Genomic DNA, 15,278 nt, shown 5'->3' on the forward strand with positions numbered 1-15,278 from the left:
TATTTTTTCCCTCTGACATGAGGTACGTGTAATTCATTCAAGCACATTCCCTTCCCAATCACAATAAAGAACATGTCACAAAATAAAGACATGAATCAGAGCAATATGCTTTGCCGATGCAACTGAGGCTTTCTCAGCCAGGTCTGCTGTGGCAGATCTCACTTGCATGAACAGTGCTCATGCACAGACCTGAACATACACGTACACAGACAAACACGTAAGAACACATTGGCAGAAACAGCGGAGAAGACAAAACGACTACTCCAGCTTGGCTTAAAGAAAAGCGCTCAAAAGTCTCTACAGATTGCAAGATGGGAGGCAAACACAGCTAGAAGAATAGGCTGGAAAAGAGGCTGTACAACTTGAAAGAAGGTGACGGGGCGTGGTTAGTGGTAGCAACAGACACCTTTCCAAAGAACCATGAAACCAATCGGTTATAAAGAGCAGAGTCAGTGTGGAGAAAGACCAAAGGTGGCCAGGCTTGGAGGGAGGGTCCACTTACTGACGCTGCCACACACGGCCAGGCAGTACTCCTCTGTGTCAAAGTTGTTCCGGTTGCCTCCACATCCGCCGTAAAAGAAGGGGGCGCACTTCCCCTCTGTCACATCAAAGTACCAGCGGGAGATCATTGCTCGGCATGGCCCGGTCTCTGCTTGTTCTGAGCATACCTCTAAGCAGAGGAGACGTGGGGAATCACATTTAGCATGAAAAGGCACCGGCTGGCTGTTCATGAACACACATTTACCTTTCTCTACGTGACAGTCCTCCCACTGGTAACCTGAGCAGGTTCTATCAGGCAGTCATTGAGAAATTTAATTACTTAACAGGACTGTAGAATTACCCCTAAAACAGAGCTGTACATTCTCATTGGGTTTAATGAGTAGAGCTCTCCACAGTCATTAAAGGATCCCAGCTGGAGATGGACAGATTTTCTTTTTCTTTCTTTCTTTCTTCTTCTTCTTCTTCTTCTTCTTTTTTTAGCTGATGTTAGATTTAATGTTAAATGCCTAGAGGTGTTTGGACATCAAAACATGTCTTCATATAGAAAATAAAGCTCTTACAACTGATGTGGATATCAACTTTAAAACATAAAAGGATGATGCCTGGTTAGGATGCAAAAAAAATGTAACCTCTGAACAAACATCTGGTTTAATAATTGATTGTCTTTGGTCAAAATACAAAATAAACATGCATCTTGTGAATGTGGTATAGTTTTCAGAGAATGCCAGTCCACTGACTATATCTGGAAAGAAGTGATATATCTAAATGTGACTTGGTCAATTATGTGAACCCCAATTCAAGTTTTCTTTGCACATTTATCTGCCCTTTGGATAATGGTATTCTAAACTAAAACAACTAATTCTTTAACACATAGCACACACAAATATTTTTTTCTTAACATAAAAACATGTCTTACCTGTCAACATGCCTTGCCTCCCTTCCCAAAGTCAATTTCTTATACCTTGACAGATCAGAAGTATCAGAAGTGTACCAGTCTGATTCCACCGGGGTAAAATGATTGTGAATACAGTTGGAACTCTACCTCCTAAGTACATTCCATTCCTGCTAAACGTAAATCACTTCTCCCTCTGGTTTGTGTCTGGTCCTGGCCATGTTTACAGAGAGCCTGTTGATGCTTTAGTAATTCCAGATGTCTTGCTTATTCTTAGTTATATTAACATGTCAGAGGAAAGAACCCTTCTTCTAAAAGACAAAAGTCATACATACCGCAGAGCTACCCAAGCAGAAATAGTCAACAGGAAAATCCTAATCTAATCCCTCAAAGACCCACACCCACAACAGTGATGGAAAAGGAGCCATCACTTTACTTCAGTGAATGCCACCCACTGCCTTTTCCAATGCCAGCAAAGAGAATGATGGTATGACCATCATGATGCTGTCAACAGCGTAGGGGGACAGCTGATAGTCAGCTCAGAAGGCAAATGTCAACATACTATAGGAAAAATGTCTGATGCAACAGATGAGCTAAGATGATTCTGGTTCTCTGGATGGCTTCCAGATGAAGGCACCTGGTTTCAGGAGCACCAGCTCAATACTGCTCATCAATAAAATCACCTTGCTCAGTACTGCTGCTCATCAATAAAATCACCTTGCTCAGTACTGCTGCTTTGCAAGTTCACATTTAAGTCAAGATGGGGTTGTGGTTTTTTTTGCACAGAATTCTATATAATGAAAATCTGCCACACTATTAACGTGAATATTATTTATTCCCTTGGCAATTTGATTCATCCCTCCAAATTAATGGATTAGCATTCTGACTTATTAAAGGTAAGTTAGTTTTCTGGGAGCTGCAGAACACTAAGTCTGTAGAGATAGGGTTCTTCCCAGTGACACTCACAAGTTCTTCCCCCCCACACCACCACATAGACACTATCTTTTCTCTCTCCGTTTTAACACATATGTATAGTATACATTGGCTTTTCCTTCCTCTGAATCTTCCCTCCCAGGCTCTTTGTGTTCATAAGGTTTGTTCTTTCTTGTTTTGAAAACATCAGAGTATTAACTAGACTTTCAGGCAACATAGTCTTCTAAACCTACACTGGCTATTACTGGCTCTTATAAGAACTCCAGATGTCACTGCTACCACAGAGGTCAGTGCAGCCCACATCCAGGGCCACAAGACAAGCCAAGTCAAAGAACACGGGCAACGGAACTCAACATGGCTTCTCACCTCAGGCCAAGCCTTCCATTCTACCAGTAAACTATATATTCCACAAGGATGGAGAATTTGATCTGCTGGGACCCTTCCATTCTACCAGTAAACTATATATTCCACAAGGATGGAGAATTTGATCTGCTGGGACCCTTCCATTCTACCAGTAAACTATATATTCCACAAGGATGGAGAATTTGATCTGCTGGGACCCTTCCATTCTACCAGTAAACTATATATTCCACAAGGATGGAGAATTTGATCTGCTTGCTGCCAGAGTTATCACTGGGGCTTGGTGCCTGTCCCATTCCACCATTCATGACAGTCTTTTTTTCCCCCGCCCCCAATAGAAGGTGAGAGAGACAGAAAGGGAGATGAGATGCCTGCAACAATGGGAAGCAGCGGCTTAAAGCATTCTGTCTGTTTGAGTACCAGGCACCTTGATATTTGCCTTCCATGGACAAGAAAGTTGCTTTGAGGCTATCTTCCATGTACTAAAAAAAAAGTGGTGAAATTAACTACTGGGGTGAAAGAATGACTTCCAAAGAAGAGCCAAGCCACCGCAGACATTTTCCTTTGTGTTGATCTACTAACAGTTTCTTGCTTTTGATTTTTTGCAGAACTTCCCAGTCTAAAACTCAAGTGACACTGCGATGTATTGGTATTTTCCTACACCAAGAGTAGAATATAATGGTACATTGAGCTTTATATTACTTTTATCTACTTTATTCGAAATGGCTCCGAAATCTGTGTTACAACTAATTTATAGGACTTCAGTCAACTTGAAAAGCATTCCGGACTAGAATCCATCTATAAGTCAACTAAGCAAAGAGAATAAACTCAATGATGAGTCCACAGTTCATGATGGAGACTCCAATTATAAGAGAACACATTTGTCAAAGTCCGTGGGTGCAAAAGAAGAGCAAATCTCCATTTGGAAAGTGCTCTGCTGGCTCTCCTGGCATTATCAGGGGTGTTGGTGATGCCAAATAGTTAGGACAACTCAACTTTTTAGAGGAGTAAAGGTGAGTCTAGAGGACACTCTATAAATTGAATCATTTATTGAATTCTTAGCTCTCCTACATAACCATATCACTACTCCACTATATAGAAAACACATGTGTCAGGGATTAAGAGATAGTGCAGCAAGTTAAGTGCACATGGCACGAAGCACAAGGACCGGCATAAGAATCCCGGTTCGAGCCCCCCCGGCTCCCCACCTGCAGGGGGGTTGCTTCACAAGTGGTGAAGGAGGTCTGCAGGTGTCTGTCTTTCTCTTCCCCTCTCTCGATTTCTCTCTGTCCTATCCAACAACAATTACAGTAATAACAACAACAATGAGAAACAACAAGGGCAACAAAAGCGAAAAAATAGCCTCCAGGAGCAGTGGATTTGTAGTGTAGCACCAAATCCCAGCAATAACCCTGGAGGCCAAAACAAAAAAACAAACCAACAACAACAACAACAACAACAAACCACAAGAGTCTGACCTCTGTAAAGTTCTAAAAATGATAGAAAGAGAATCTTTGCTTAATTTGGGAGAAGCTGAAGGATAAGCATAAGATCCTAACTGGAAATGAATATGTAATTTATTAAGACACAGAGAAGAAAATGAGAAATAATTTTGGCATAAAGTCATGTTAAATGTTTAATGTCAAGTTAATTGATATGATACTGTACTCTAGATGGGGAAAATCAGATAAAGACTATGCAGAATTCCTGAATTAATATTTGCATTGTATATAAATCTATCATTATTTCCTGAATATTTTAAGTCTTCAGTGTGTGTGTGTGTGTGTGTGTGTTTGTGTGTGTGTGCTCATGCATACTGTGGGTTACTTCAGTTTATCTTAGAATTCTACTATTGTCTCTTTCCTTGAATATTTTTTGGCGTCAGAGTAATTCCCCCCCAAAGGGCTACAAATCTCAATTTGAGAAGCTTTCCTTTAAATTCCTTGTGAGTAATGGGAAATTACCAGGAACTCTGTCCAATCTAAATTCTAAGCAAACTGAAGAGTTTTAAAACACTGAATTCTGAAATGTATCATTTATAAACTGTATGACAAGATTTAGAGAAAAAGATTTCTCAAGAGAGACTCTAGATGCTCATGTTTGGTATTACTATTTTTTTAAAAGGAAATTTTCTTCCTCCCTGATATATGGAGGCCACAAAAAATCAGTGAAAACATGGTCCATATGAATGACTATAATCATTCAGTTGTAAGTTATTTACATTATTCACTAAATGTAAAGCATGGAAAATTAGATTTCATAATAACTATAGCTCCCCCCGGCCCCAAAAGAAGAATTAATCTGGAAATTAAAACTGAATCTTTCATTTCTCATCTTCATTCTCTTCTCAAAATCTAAAATAAATACCAAGAGACAAATTATAAAATCATTTCCTAAATTTGTTTTTTGATTTCCAATTCACTTTTATTTTTTTATTCAAAGTAAATGTTACATATATTTTTAGGAGAGATTATGCTCAGAATAATAGGTTCTCCCCACCCCCAGACAGAAAACCCAAAGCATATTAAGTGCTGGAGACTGAGCCCAGGACTTCACTCATATAAGTCCTGTGCTCCTATCACTGAACAACCTCACTTACTAGAAAAAAGAGGTTCCTTCCCTCTTTCTTCCTTCTTTTTTTTTTCTTCTTCTCCCAGAACCATGCTAACCTCTGGCTTCTGGTGGGACTGAGTTTGTACCTAGATTCTTTGGTGCCTCAGGCCTGAAGATCTAAATAGCTACTATATTAACATTATGTAACTAGTCTTAAACAGGGCTATTATTGCTGATGCTTAAAATTAGAAACATAGGCCAAATCTGGGACAATTAAGGAATTGCAGTCCTTGTTTATTCATATTTAATCTTTAACTCCTAGGACTGCAAATCAGTTTCCTAGTACTCATCCAGCAGAATCTCGCACCAGGAAGGGCTTAGATCCTCTTTTAAGACAGTTCTATTCACCCTTTAACACAATAGACTACTCAGTAAGCTGAAATGCTATTCTTCACAAAGAAATAGAAAGGTGTGTTTATATCTAAAAACAAGCATAGGAAAACATCAATCCTGTAAATCAACATTTTCTCAATCAAGTGATTTTAAAAGATTAAAAAAAAAAATCTTGGGGCCGGGTGGTACACATGGTTGAATGGTTGAGTGCACAGGTTACAATGCGCAAGGACTTGGGTTCAAACCTCTGGGCAGGAAAGCTTTGAGAGTGTTGAAGTATGGCTGTAGGTATCTCTCTGTCACTTTCCCTCTCCATCTCCCCATTCCTCACAATTTTTAGCTGTTTCTACCCAACACGTAAATAGAGATAATACAAAATTAAATAATAACAACCATAAAAAACCAAGCTCTTTTGCTTTAAATGCATCTTTGTAAGGCAGAGCCTTGTTGAGTTTTGTGTTGGCTTCAACACCAAATTCCAATTTCCAAAAAATCAATATCATATAAACACAAGACAGAAATAAAGCTAACCCTGTTATACACAAGTGATTATATAATCAATCCATTGTTAATAAAGTCAGATTCATTACTTGTTCAAAATAATGCACAACTAAAAAAAGGTTTCAAACTGAAGTAAAATTTTGTGTAGATGACCAAAGTTAGAAAGACAAGTTTATATTTGTTAAAGAATTTATGAAGATAAAAATTTTCATATGCTGTTAGAGCACAGAATTTATAAGCCTGAGGCCCTAGAGGTCCCAGGTTCAATCCTATGCACAACCTTACTCCACAGCTGAGCAATGCTATTGTCTATCTCATAAAAATAGATGATTTTTTTTAAATCTGGAATTTTTCATACATTTATTTATTTTCCTTTTTGTTGCCCTTGTTGTTTTTCATTGTTGTTGTAGTTGTTGTTGTTATTGATGCCGTTGTTGTTAGACATGACAGAGAGAAATGGAGAGAGGAGGGGATGACAGAGAGAGGGAGAGAAAGACAGACACCTGCAGACCTGCTTCACCACCTGTGAAGCGACACCCCTGCAGGTAGGGAGCTGGGGGCTCGAACCGGGATCTTTATGCCGGTCCTTGCACTTTGTGCCACGTGTGCTTAACCTGCTGCACTACTGCCTGGCTCCCTTAATCTGGAAATTTTTAAGGAGAGTAAAAAATACAAATGTAGCTTGGCTTTGTGAAAAAAAAAATCACTGGTTTAGTGTTCATGGTGAAATAAAATAAATCATGAGCAGATGTATTAAAAAATCTAGTAAACCTAGATTTGTGGTTAAAAGTTTAAGTAAATGCTTATGGTCTAGTCATGCAATATGTTAATAATGAAAGTGGCTGGCCTGAATGGAGTTTATGACAACTCTATATTGCAGGTCAATTAAATTACTGCTGTAATTCTAAATATTCTTAATACTGAGCCTAAACAATTAGAATTATTCTTATAAGTAAGTAAATATGTGTTTGAGTTTTATAAGTGAGAAGTCTGAAACATCAACATGCAATAACAGAAAACTGATTATTTCTTAAGAATATATTTTTCACAATTGATATGTTTAAGTTTAATGGAAAATAAGTTAAATGAATTTATATTAAAATATGATAATTTAGAAAGAATGTCCAACAATTAACTCTGATTGAGGGTAGATGATCAGATATTTACCACCTAGTAACATTTGACTATATAGAGGCCTATAAAATTGGGCAAGCCAGCTTGAATGAAAGTCTTATGACAAATCTCACTTAAGTCCCAAATAGGAGAGGAAATACATAAACAAATGATGGGAACAGCTGTGCATGACAATGAAATTACTGACTCCTTTCAAACTGACGAGAGCTAATTTGTCACGGAAGTCTCCAGAAGATATCTGCAGTTGGCTAGTCTTTTACTGAATGTGCTCATTCTCTAAGGCTCTGCAAGACATCTGGCATCCCAATTACACCTGACCTGGTTCTCACATCTCACCATGATGAAAGATTACTTATAAAATGCAACCTGAGGAGATCTACTACTAAGGTAGTTAGACTAATCAGTACTCTTGTGCTAGTGTTTTGGCAAGCATTTACAACACAGCACTATGACTTTTTCTTATACTTTTGTTTCCCTTTTATTATGGGGATACGTTTTTTTTTTTCCCTTTGAAACTGAGATTAGTCTGAAGAAGACATGATGTCATTTTTGCTTTGTTTTTTTTTGGAAATAAGAGGAAATGACTTTTCTTAACAATTGAGAGACAGTGTGGCATGCTGGGAAGCTAGTTGTCTCCAGAAAAGAGAAGAAACGAAAAAAAAAGAAAAGAAAAAAGAAAATAATAAAAGAAAAAGGAAGAAAAGAAAGGAAAAGAAAAAACTACTCTAATTCAGTTTTATTTCTGATACAGATTTCCAATGTTGATATTTCAAGCTATTGACTCTTGCCACTCAGAAAACACCTCAATACTTTCAATAGTCTGCTTTCACTGACTATAAGAGATCCGAACAATTATATATGTACAGAAATTATAACTTTCTCCCCACAAGTACAACAAATTTGTTTGGTCTTGAGTATTTATTGCTTCTGTTGTTTAGATAGAGACAGAGAGGCACAGAGAGAGAGTGAAAGAGACCATAACTTAAAGCTTCCTCAGTGAAGGAAGAGGGGGTTGCTGGGCTGGAACCTGGGTCATAGACATGACAAGGCATCATATTATCTAACTGAGATTTCCCAGGCCTGGTCTTGAGTTTTACAAAATCAGTCAGTGGGTAGACACGCTTGGTGTTTCTCTATCTCTTGGTGGCATCTGATATGTTAGAAACAATGGCTAGATAAAGATAGCTTTGCTGTCACTTTCTTATCCCCGTTTTAATCTCCTAAACCAGTGTGGAGAGCAGGAAGTGTTACTAAGATTTTTTTTTTTTAATATAATCCACGGGTCCCTGTCACCTGGTATTCAGGCATCACCTCCAGGCTCACTGTCTCAGTGCCTTGTGTTCTAGTGAATGGACAATAATGTTTGAAAAGAACCATACACGTACGTACAGCTGAAATGTCAGGACTAAATACATAAAATTCAATCACTTTACCAAAGGACCAGAGAGGAGGGATTACCAAAAATTTTGACTTTTTAAAAAGTTCATATATACTTGGAGGAAAAAAAAAACACACACAAACAGAAAAAACAAAACAAAAAAACATTCGCTGGCTGCCTACATAGTAGTATAGCACTAGAATGGGAGCTGACAGGCAAATGAGACACTTGTTCAAAGACTCAAAGCTGGACTCAACAAGAGGTTTCAGAGCCCAGTGGTTTGCATCTAGAGGCCCTGCCACCTCGCCCCTTTCCTGGTGGCTATCGAGTGATGACTACAAGACACTTCTCTTTGTCCCAACTGAGGGTCCTTCTGTCACCTGGTAAAGGTCAGGTATATTGCCAAACCTTCACTAGTGGATAAGACAGTCCCCCACAAGAAGTAATTTTCTGACTCTAAACATTAGCAACACTGAGCTGCAGAAACTCTGCCAGGGCCCATGCTAATAGTAGAATGATTCACACTGCATTTTAGTAAGAATCATGTTGTGTGCTGAGTAATCCCACTCATGAGTGCAAAGCTACTGGCACAGTACTACAAACACCTCTCAAATCCTGGTAACCAGTGCTATTAAACTCCAGAACAAAAACAAACATGAAAATTGAGCAGCTAAGACTTTCTTTGTTCCAATCATACAATGTCAGGGACTTCAAGTGCGAGCAACATGAAATTTCTGTTCAAGGTTGTCTATTATTTTGTTCTTTTGCTTATTAGTGGTTTAAGCATTTATCGGTCTCCTTCCTATTCTGACTTACAAACTGTGCTGAACCAAAATCTATACATATGTTAAGGAAAAAGAAAGGGATAATCATAGCTTTCTAGTTAACACCCACACTGGAAGAGTCTTCCCAGTCTAAACGTTGACAATCTGCTCTAAACTCTATTTATTCCCTTGAAAATCTCCCAAGTCACAAAATTTGAGCTGTTGTTTTGAAGGTTAAGGGGCCTGACTTGGACATCATTTTTATGAGATTCAGTCAGTCTTATTCCCACCTGATATCTTTCTCTTCTAAGGGAATCACAAAAGGTCCCAAGTGTTGAGAGAGGTGGCTAGAAAACTAAAGATGGGTGTGCAGGAAGGCAAAATGGTTTAAGGTTGAGAGAAAAAGTGTTTAAACTATCATTCACCCAGCTAAAAACTTCAAGAAGTTTATTATACAAAATAATTAAGGGTTTTTCATTTAAAACCCACAATTGGCCAGCGACATAGCTCAATGTGTTAGATAACAGGAATTACATGCCTCAGTCTCAGTGGTCCCCGGTTCAATCCCCAGCACTATGATAAACCAGGGCTGAGTGCTTTGATCTCTCTAGTAACAACCAATTAGTTAAAAAAAAACAAACAAAAAACCCAAAAATCTGAGCTGGTATTCACAAGAACACACGGATGAGGAAAAAAGGAGTATTTATGAATATGACATTTGCGTTTTAATAAACTGTTCCATTACTTTATGTTGTGTAATGTACACAACTGTTTCTGAGGCATGTGTGTTTTTAATAGTAAATGTGAACTTCTATTGCTATTATTATTGTTATTATGACGATGTTGCCAGCACGGTTATCCCTGGAGTTTGGTGCCTTTACAATGCTATTGCTCCCAGTGGCCTCATGTTTGTTCCTTCCCTCCTCCCTTCTTATTTTCCTTTTTTTATTTTTTTATGGGGTGGGGAAAGGAAAGAGAGAAACAGAAAGGAGAAGAAACACCTGCAGCATTGACTCTCCGCCCCCGCCCCCTGCAACCAGAGCAGTGCCACATACCTGAATGCGCCCTGGCTGATACTGGACAAATACACAGCAGAAAACCTCACTGCACTTCCTCTAGGTTAATAGCTACTAGACAGAGAAGCACAGTCATTTAATACTATGGTGTTCAGTCACTGAGCCCAAGGCAAGTAATGGCTAGATGAGATCATGCTATGTGATGACTGAAGGTCCACCTCTGTTACTGTTTCTGTCTGTGTAATGGATGAACTTCTATGAGATTTAAAATATTCGCAGGAAAGGAAACTTGGCTTGAAATGCACTGATACAGAATATAGTTGTTCACTCTCTAGTTATAGGAAAAATAAAACTGAAAATATTTGAAGTATATATAATATATTCTTTCCCAGATGCTATTATTTTTTCATATTTTCTTTATGCATTTCTTTATTTACCAGAGCACTGATCAGCTCTGGCTTATACTAATGTGGTAGGTTGAGCTTGGAGCCTCAGGCATGAAAGTCTTTTTTTGTATAACCATTATGCTATCATTTACCTTACATGCTCCCCAGATTTTAATCCAAAAGTTAATGTTTAACTGTTGCTATAAATATCAGTTCTCTTATGCTAATCCATATGCATCAAGGAATTGTAAGACATTTTCTACATGTTCTATATGAGATAGGTAGAGAGAGACAAGTGAGAGCCCCACTCACATGCATTTGATATGAGGTCAAAGCAAGTGTTCCAGGCATGCAAATCTTGTGCTCTCTCCCAGTTGAAACACTTAACGCCTTTCATCACTAACAGACAGTCTGCTGGACTACTCTGGGCATTTCTAATTAGTAGTAAACAGTCCTCTGGAGGACCAGAATGATGTTATAGTCATGAAGACTCTAGTACCTTGTGTTAACTGAACACTTAGTGCCCATAAGTGTTTCTCATGGATGATTTCACTTAATTCTTACAAATCACTTAAATTAGGGGAGAATTATTAAGTCCCATTTTACAGGGGAAGGCAATGAAACTTCAAGGTTACTTGACTGACAGAAATTTAAAGTAAGGGGGCCGGGCAGTGGCACACCAGGTTAAATGTATTTAGTATGAGGTACAAGGACCTGAGCAAGGATCCTGGTTTGAGAGTCCGGATCCCCACCTGTGGGGAGGGGGGGGTCACTTCACAAGAGGTGAAGCAGGTCTGCAGGTGCCTACCTTGCTTTCCCTCTCTCTATTTCCCTCCCCCCTTTTAATTTCTCTCTGTCCTATCCAATAAAATGGAAAAAATGGCCACTAGGACTACTGGATTCCTAATGTTGGCACTGAGCCCCAGAGATAACACTGGAGAAAAAAAAAAAAAGGAGAGAGAGAAAGAAAAAAAAAAGAAATTTAAAGGCAGTAGGTTGTAGAGTCAAGACAAAACTCTGGGCAACCTGTATTATTTAAATAAATTAAGTAGAAGGTGCCAGGCATTTTTGTAAATGTTTAACATGGCTCACCTAAAGGCATCTGTATAACAAACATGTGCAATCAGCATTTACACTACATGGGGGGGGGGGGGAGGCTTACCAAGGTTATTCTCAGGCCCAAGGACACTGCTGACTAAAAATGATCTCTTAAACACTAAGCCAGCCTGTCTCAAAATAAAATTTCTTTCAAAAAATTAGAATCACAGTGCCATATCTGAAACATAAGGACATTCACAGCGCATTTCTAATGATCAAAACCGGAGGCAGTCTAGAGGCCAGATGGTAGTTCTCCCAGTAGAGGGCATATGTGAATATCACAGGGACCCATGTTCAAGTCTCTGACTCCCACTAACGAAGAGGTGGGGGGGAACTTCACAAGTGGTGGAGCTGTGCTGCAGGTCTCTCATCCTCTCTCTCTCTCTCTCTCTCTCTCTCTCTTTTCCCAATAAATATTTACTTGTTTTTCTTTTTTTACTTTTTAGTTGTTTTGGATAGAAACAGAGAAATCGAGAGTCAAAAAGACACCTGAAACTATTTTACCACTCATGAAGCTTCCTTCCTGCAGGTGGCACTTGGGGCTTGAATTGGGTTCCTTGCATACTGCAATGTGTGCGCTCAACCAGGAGCGCCACAACCCAGACACTCACCTCTATAAAAAAGGTAAAGAAAGAAAGAGAAAAACAGGCTGCCAGGAACAGTGGTGCTATGCAATCACTGAGCCCAAAGTGAAAATCCTGATGGTGGGGGTAAAAAAGATAATAATCTATAAAAGCTTGGATATTATGTATATTACTTTATAGGCCTTGTGATGTTTTCTGCGACCATTCAACTCAGTCTCAGTCTGTGTAGTAAGAAAACACTAAAGACAATACATAAAAATAGTACTGACTGGGGAGCCGGGTGGTAGCACAGCGGGTTAAGCACCAGGTGGTACAAAGCGCAAGGACAGGTGTAAGGATCCCAGTTTGAACCCTTAGCTCCCCACTTGCAGGGGAGTCACTTCACAGGTGGTGAAGCAGGTCTGCAGGTATCTGTCTTTCTTTCCCCCTGTCTTCTCCTCCTCTCTTCATTTCTCTCTGTCCTAACAATGACTACAACAATGAAACAAGGGCAACGTAAATATTTAAAAAATAGTATTGACTGGAGAGAAGCCTGGAAAACTCTCAGAAGGCTAGAAGTGGACCCACCCTATGATCCTGAAATTCCTTTCCTGGGGCTATATCCTAAGGAACCCAACACACCCATCCAAAAAAGTTTGTGTATGCCTATCTATGTTCATAGTAGCACAATTTGTAATGACCAAAACCCGGAAACAGCCCAGGTGTCCAACAACAGATAAGTGGATGATAAAATTGTAGTATAGATATACAGTGGAATACTACTCAGCTGTTAAAAAGGGTGAATTCACCTTCATCTTATCTTGGATGGAGTTTGAAGGTATCATGTTAAGTGAGATAAGTCAGTAACAGAGGAATGATATGGGATGATCTCACTCATAGAGACAGAAGTTGAAAAACAAGAACAGAGGGAAAACACTAAGAAGAACTTGGACTGGAGTTGGTGTACTGCACCAAAGTGAAAGACTCTGGGGTGGGGGTGGGGGGAGGCTCAGGTCCTGGAATATGATGGCAGAGGAGGACCTAGTGGGGGTTGAACTGTTAATGTGGAAAACTAAGAAATGTTACACATGTCCAAACTATTGTATTTTACTGTCGACTGTAAATCATTAATCCCCAACAAAGAAATAAAAAAAAAAATGATTGACCGTGTTTGATTAGAAACATAGGTGATACACCTTATTGGATCTATGGGGATAGTTTTCTGGCACCAGATTGTCATTCCTACATACGTATCTTAAACTTTAGGCTATGCTCAGTGGGAAGTAATCCTGAGGCAAACATACACACATAGAAAAGGGAGCAAATGGCAAACTAGATTAGTATGTCTTTAAGTAAAAGAAAAAGAAGAAAAAGTATTGTCATTACTGTAGTAGAAACAACCTGGTCCACCTGGATCCAAACTGCCTTCACCACTGGGGAATTAGTTGGAAGGAAGGAAGGAAGGAAGGGAGGGAGGGAGAAAGAGGAGGGAGGAAGGAAGGAAGGAAATCTCTATATTTTTATAGTTACCTTGGTTTCATTTCAAGCCCACAGTACAATTATAAGGACTAAAGACTAGAATAGTTGTCCCAAAGGGTATAGGAAGCTCCAAGAATCACATGAGTGGACAATACCAGCCAGACTTAACTCAAACCAAGGAGCAAGGAAATAGGTTGCCCAGGAAAGTGCACACGTCATCATGCACAAGATTTCTGCCCCTCGCCAGCCACTACCACTCAGAAGCATCAAATGCAAGAAGAAAGCTTCACAAGTGATGCTGTGGCATCTATCCTTCTTTCTGTCTTTCACTCTCTGGAAAAAAAAAAAAAAAAGAAAGGAAGAAAAGTCTTCTGGGTGAGGTGGTTGGAATTGCACAGACATGAAGCCACAGCAAAGCATTGACAGAAAAAATTAAATCAAAGATTAAGTCATGCAGTATAATACCTATGCTAAATTGGGAGTTTCAGACTTCATGATTGGGCCAGAAATTACCCCAGCATCTTGCATTTATGAGGGCTGTGTGATCCCTTCTCAAAATAGAAACTTACGGAGATGAGTTTAAATATCCTATTGACTGGCTCTTACTGGTAGTGAGTTACTCCAGACAGTCAATATTCAAATAGCTTTTAAAGCAGAATCTCTAGATCCTGAAGTCAGATGGATATACAAATATGTGCTCACTTTCCTCTCTTCCTGAGCCCTTCATACAATCAGAACTCAAACCTTCTACCTCAAAAACACTGCTTCTAAATCTAAACAGACTGAACATTTTCTAGTGATGCTGAAAGGGTCTCTATTTTTCTGCCCTCTACCAATTTCTTTCCAGTTTCAAAGGGTTCCAAAAGGATGGAGGTTTCTCCTTTTAATTTTTATGAAGCACATTAAGGACTCATATCAGTGGCAATATGCTGGTAATGAAGAAACAATTTTCTTATTAAGTATGGTTGTAAATCACATTTTCTCTGGGGCACTGAAACATTAACATTGAATATTAGATTGTAAGCTTCTCTTCCATAACTCTTCTTTGCAAGTCACTTCTAATTTATATTTTCTGCACAAGAGCAGACTACTGGTAATGAGACTTTTACAAAGTTAGCTCTCAAGTCTAGCCCTGACATCGTTCTAAAGCAGGACAGAACTATAACTCACCTTCTGTACCAAGGAAGCAGAGGAAAAGGATTCTATGCAGCTCTAGGTTTTAATGCTATTTTCTAAAACTGATATGGACACAGCATACATATACATTTCTTTTCTCAGGTCTCCTTTTCAGGAAAAACTTCCCTCACTTATAGATTTCAAGAGCCTC

The 15,278-nt window shown here is 39.0% G+C and overlaps 1 protein-coding gene across 6 annotated transcripts in view; it reads right to left on the reverse strand.

Moving 5' to 3' along the window:
* The window catches only part of APP (amyloid beta precursor protein), a 271,787-nt gene that overhangs the window by 115,339 nt on the left and 141,170 nt on the right, over positions 1-15,278 (reverse strand). For 4 of the 6 annotated variants that reach the window (XM_016186731.2, XM_007519784.3, XM_016186730.2 and 1 more), the window contains exon 7: positions 503-670. The exons of the other annotated variants lie outside the window; for them this stretch is intronic. In XM_016186731.2, the coding sequence (XP_016042217.1) occupies positions 503-670 (168 nt within the window). The remainder of the gene's footprint in view (positions 1-502; positions 671-15,278) is intronic. 6 annotated transcript variants of the gene reach the window in all.

Source organism: Erinaceus europaeus, chromosome 9 (assembly GCF_950295315.1).
Source record: "Erinaceus europaeus chromosome 9, mEriEur2.1, whole genome shotgun sequence".
Classification (NCBI taxonomy): Eukaryota; Metazoa; Chordata; class Mammalia; order Eulipotyphla; family Erinaceidae; genus Erinaceus; species Erinaceus europaeus.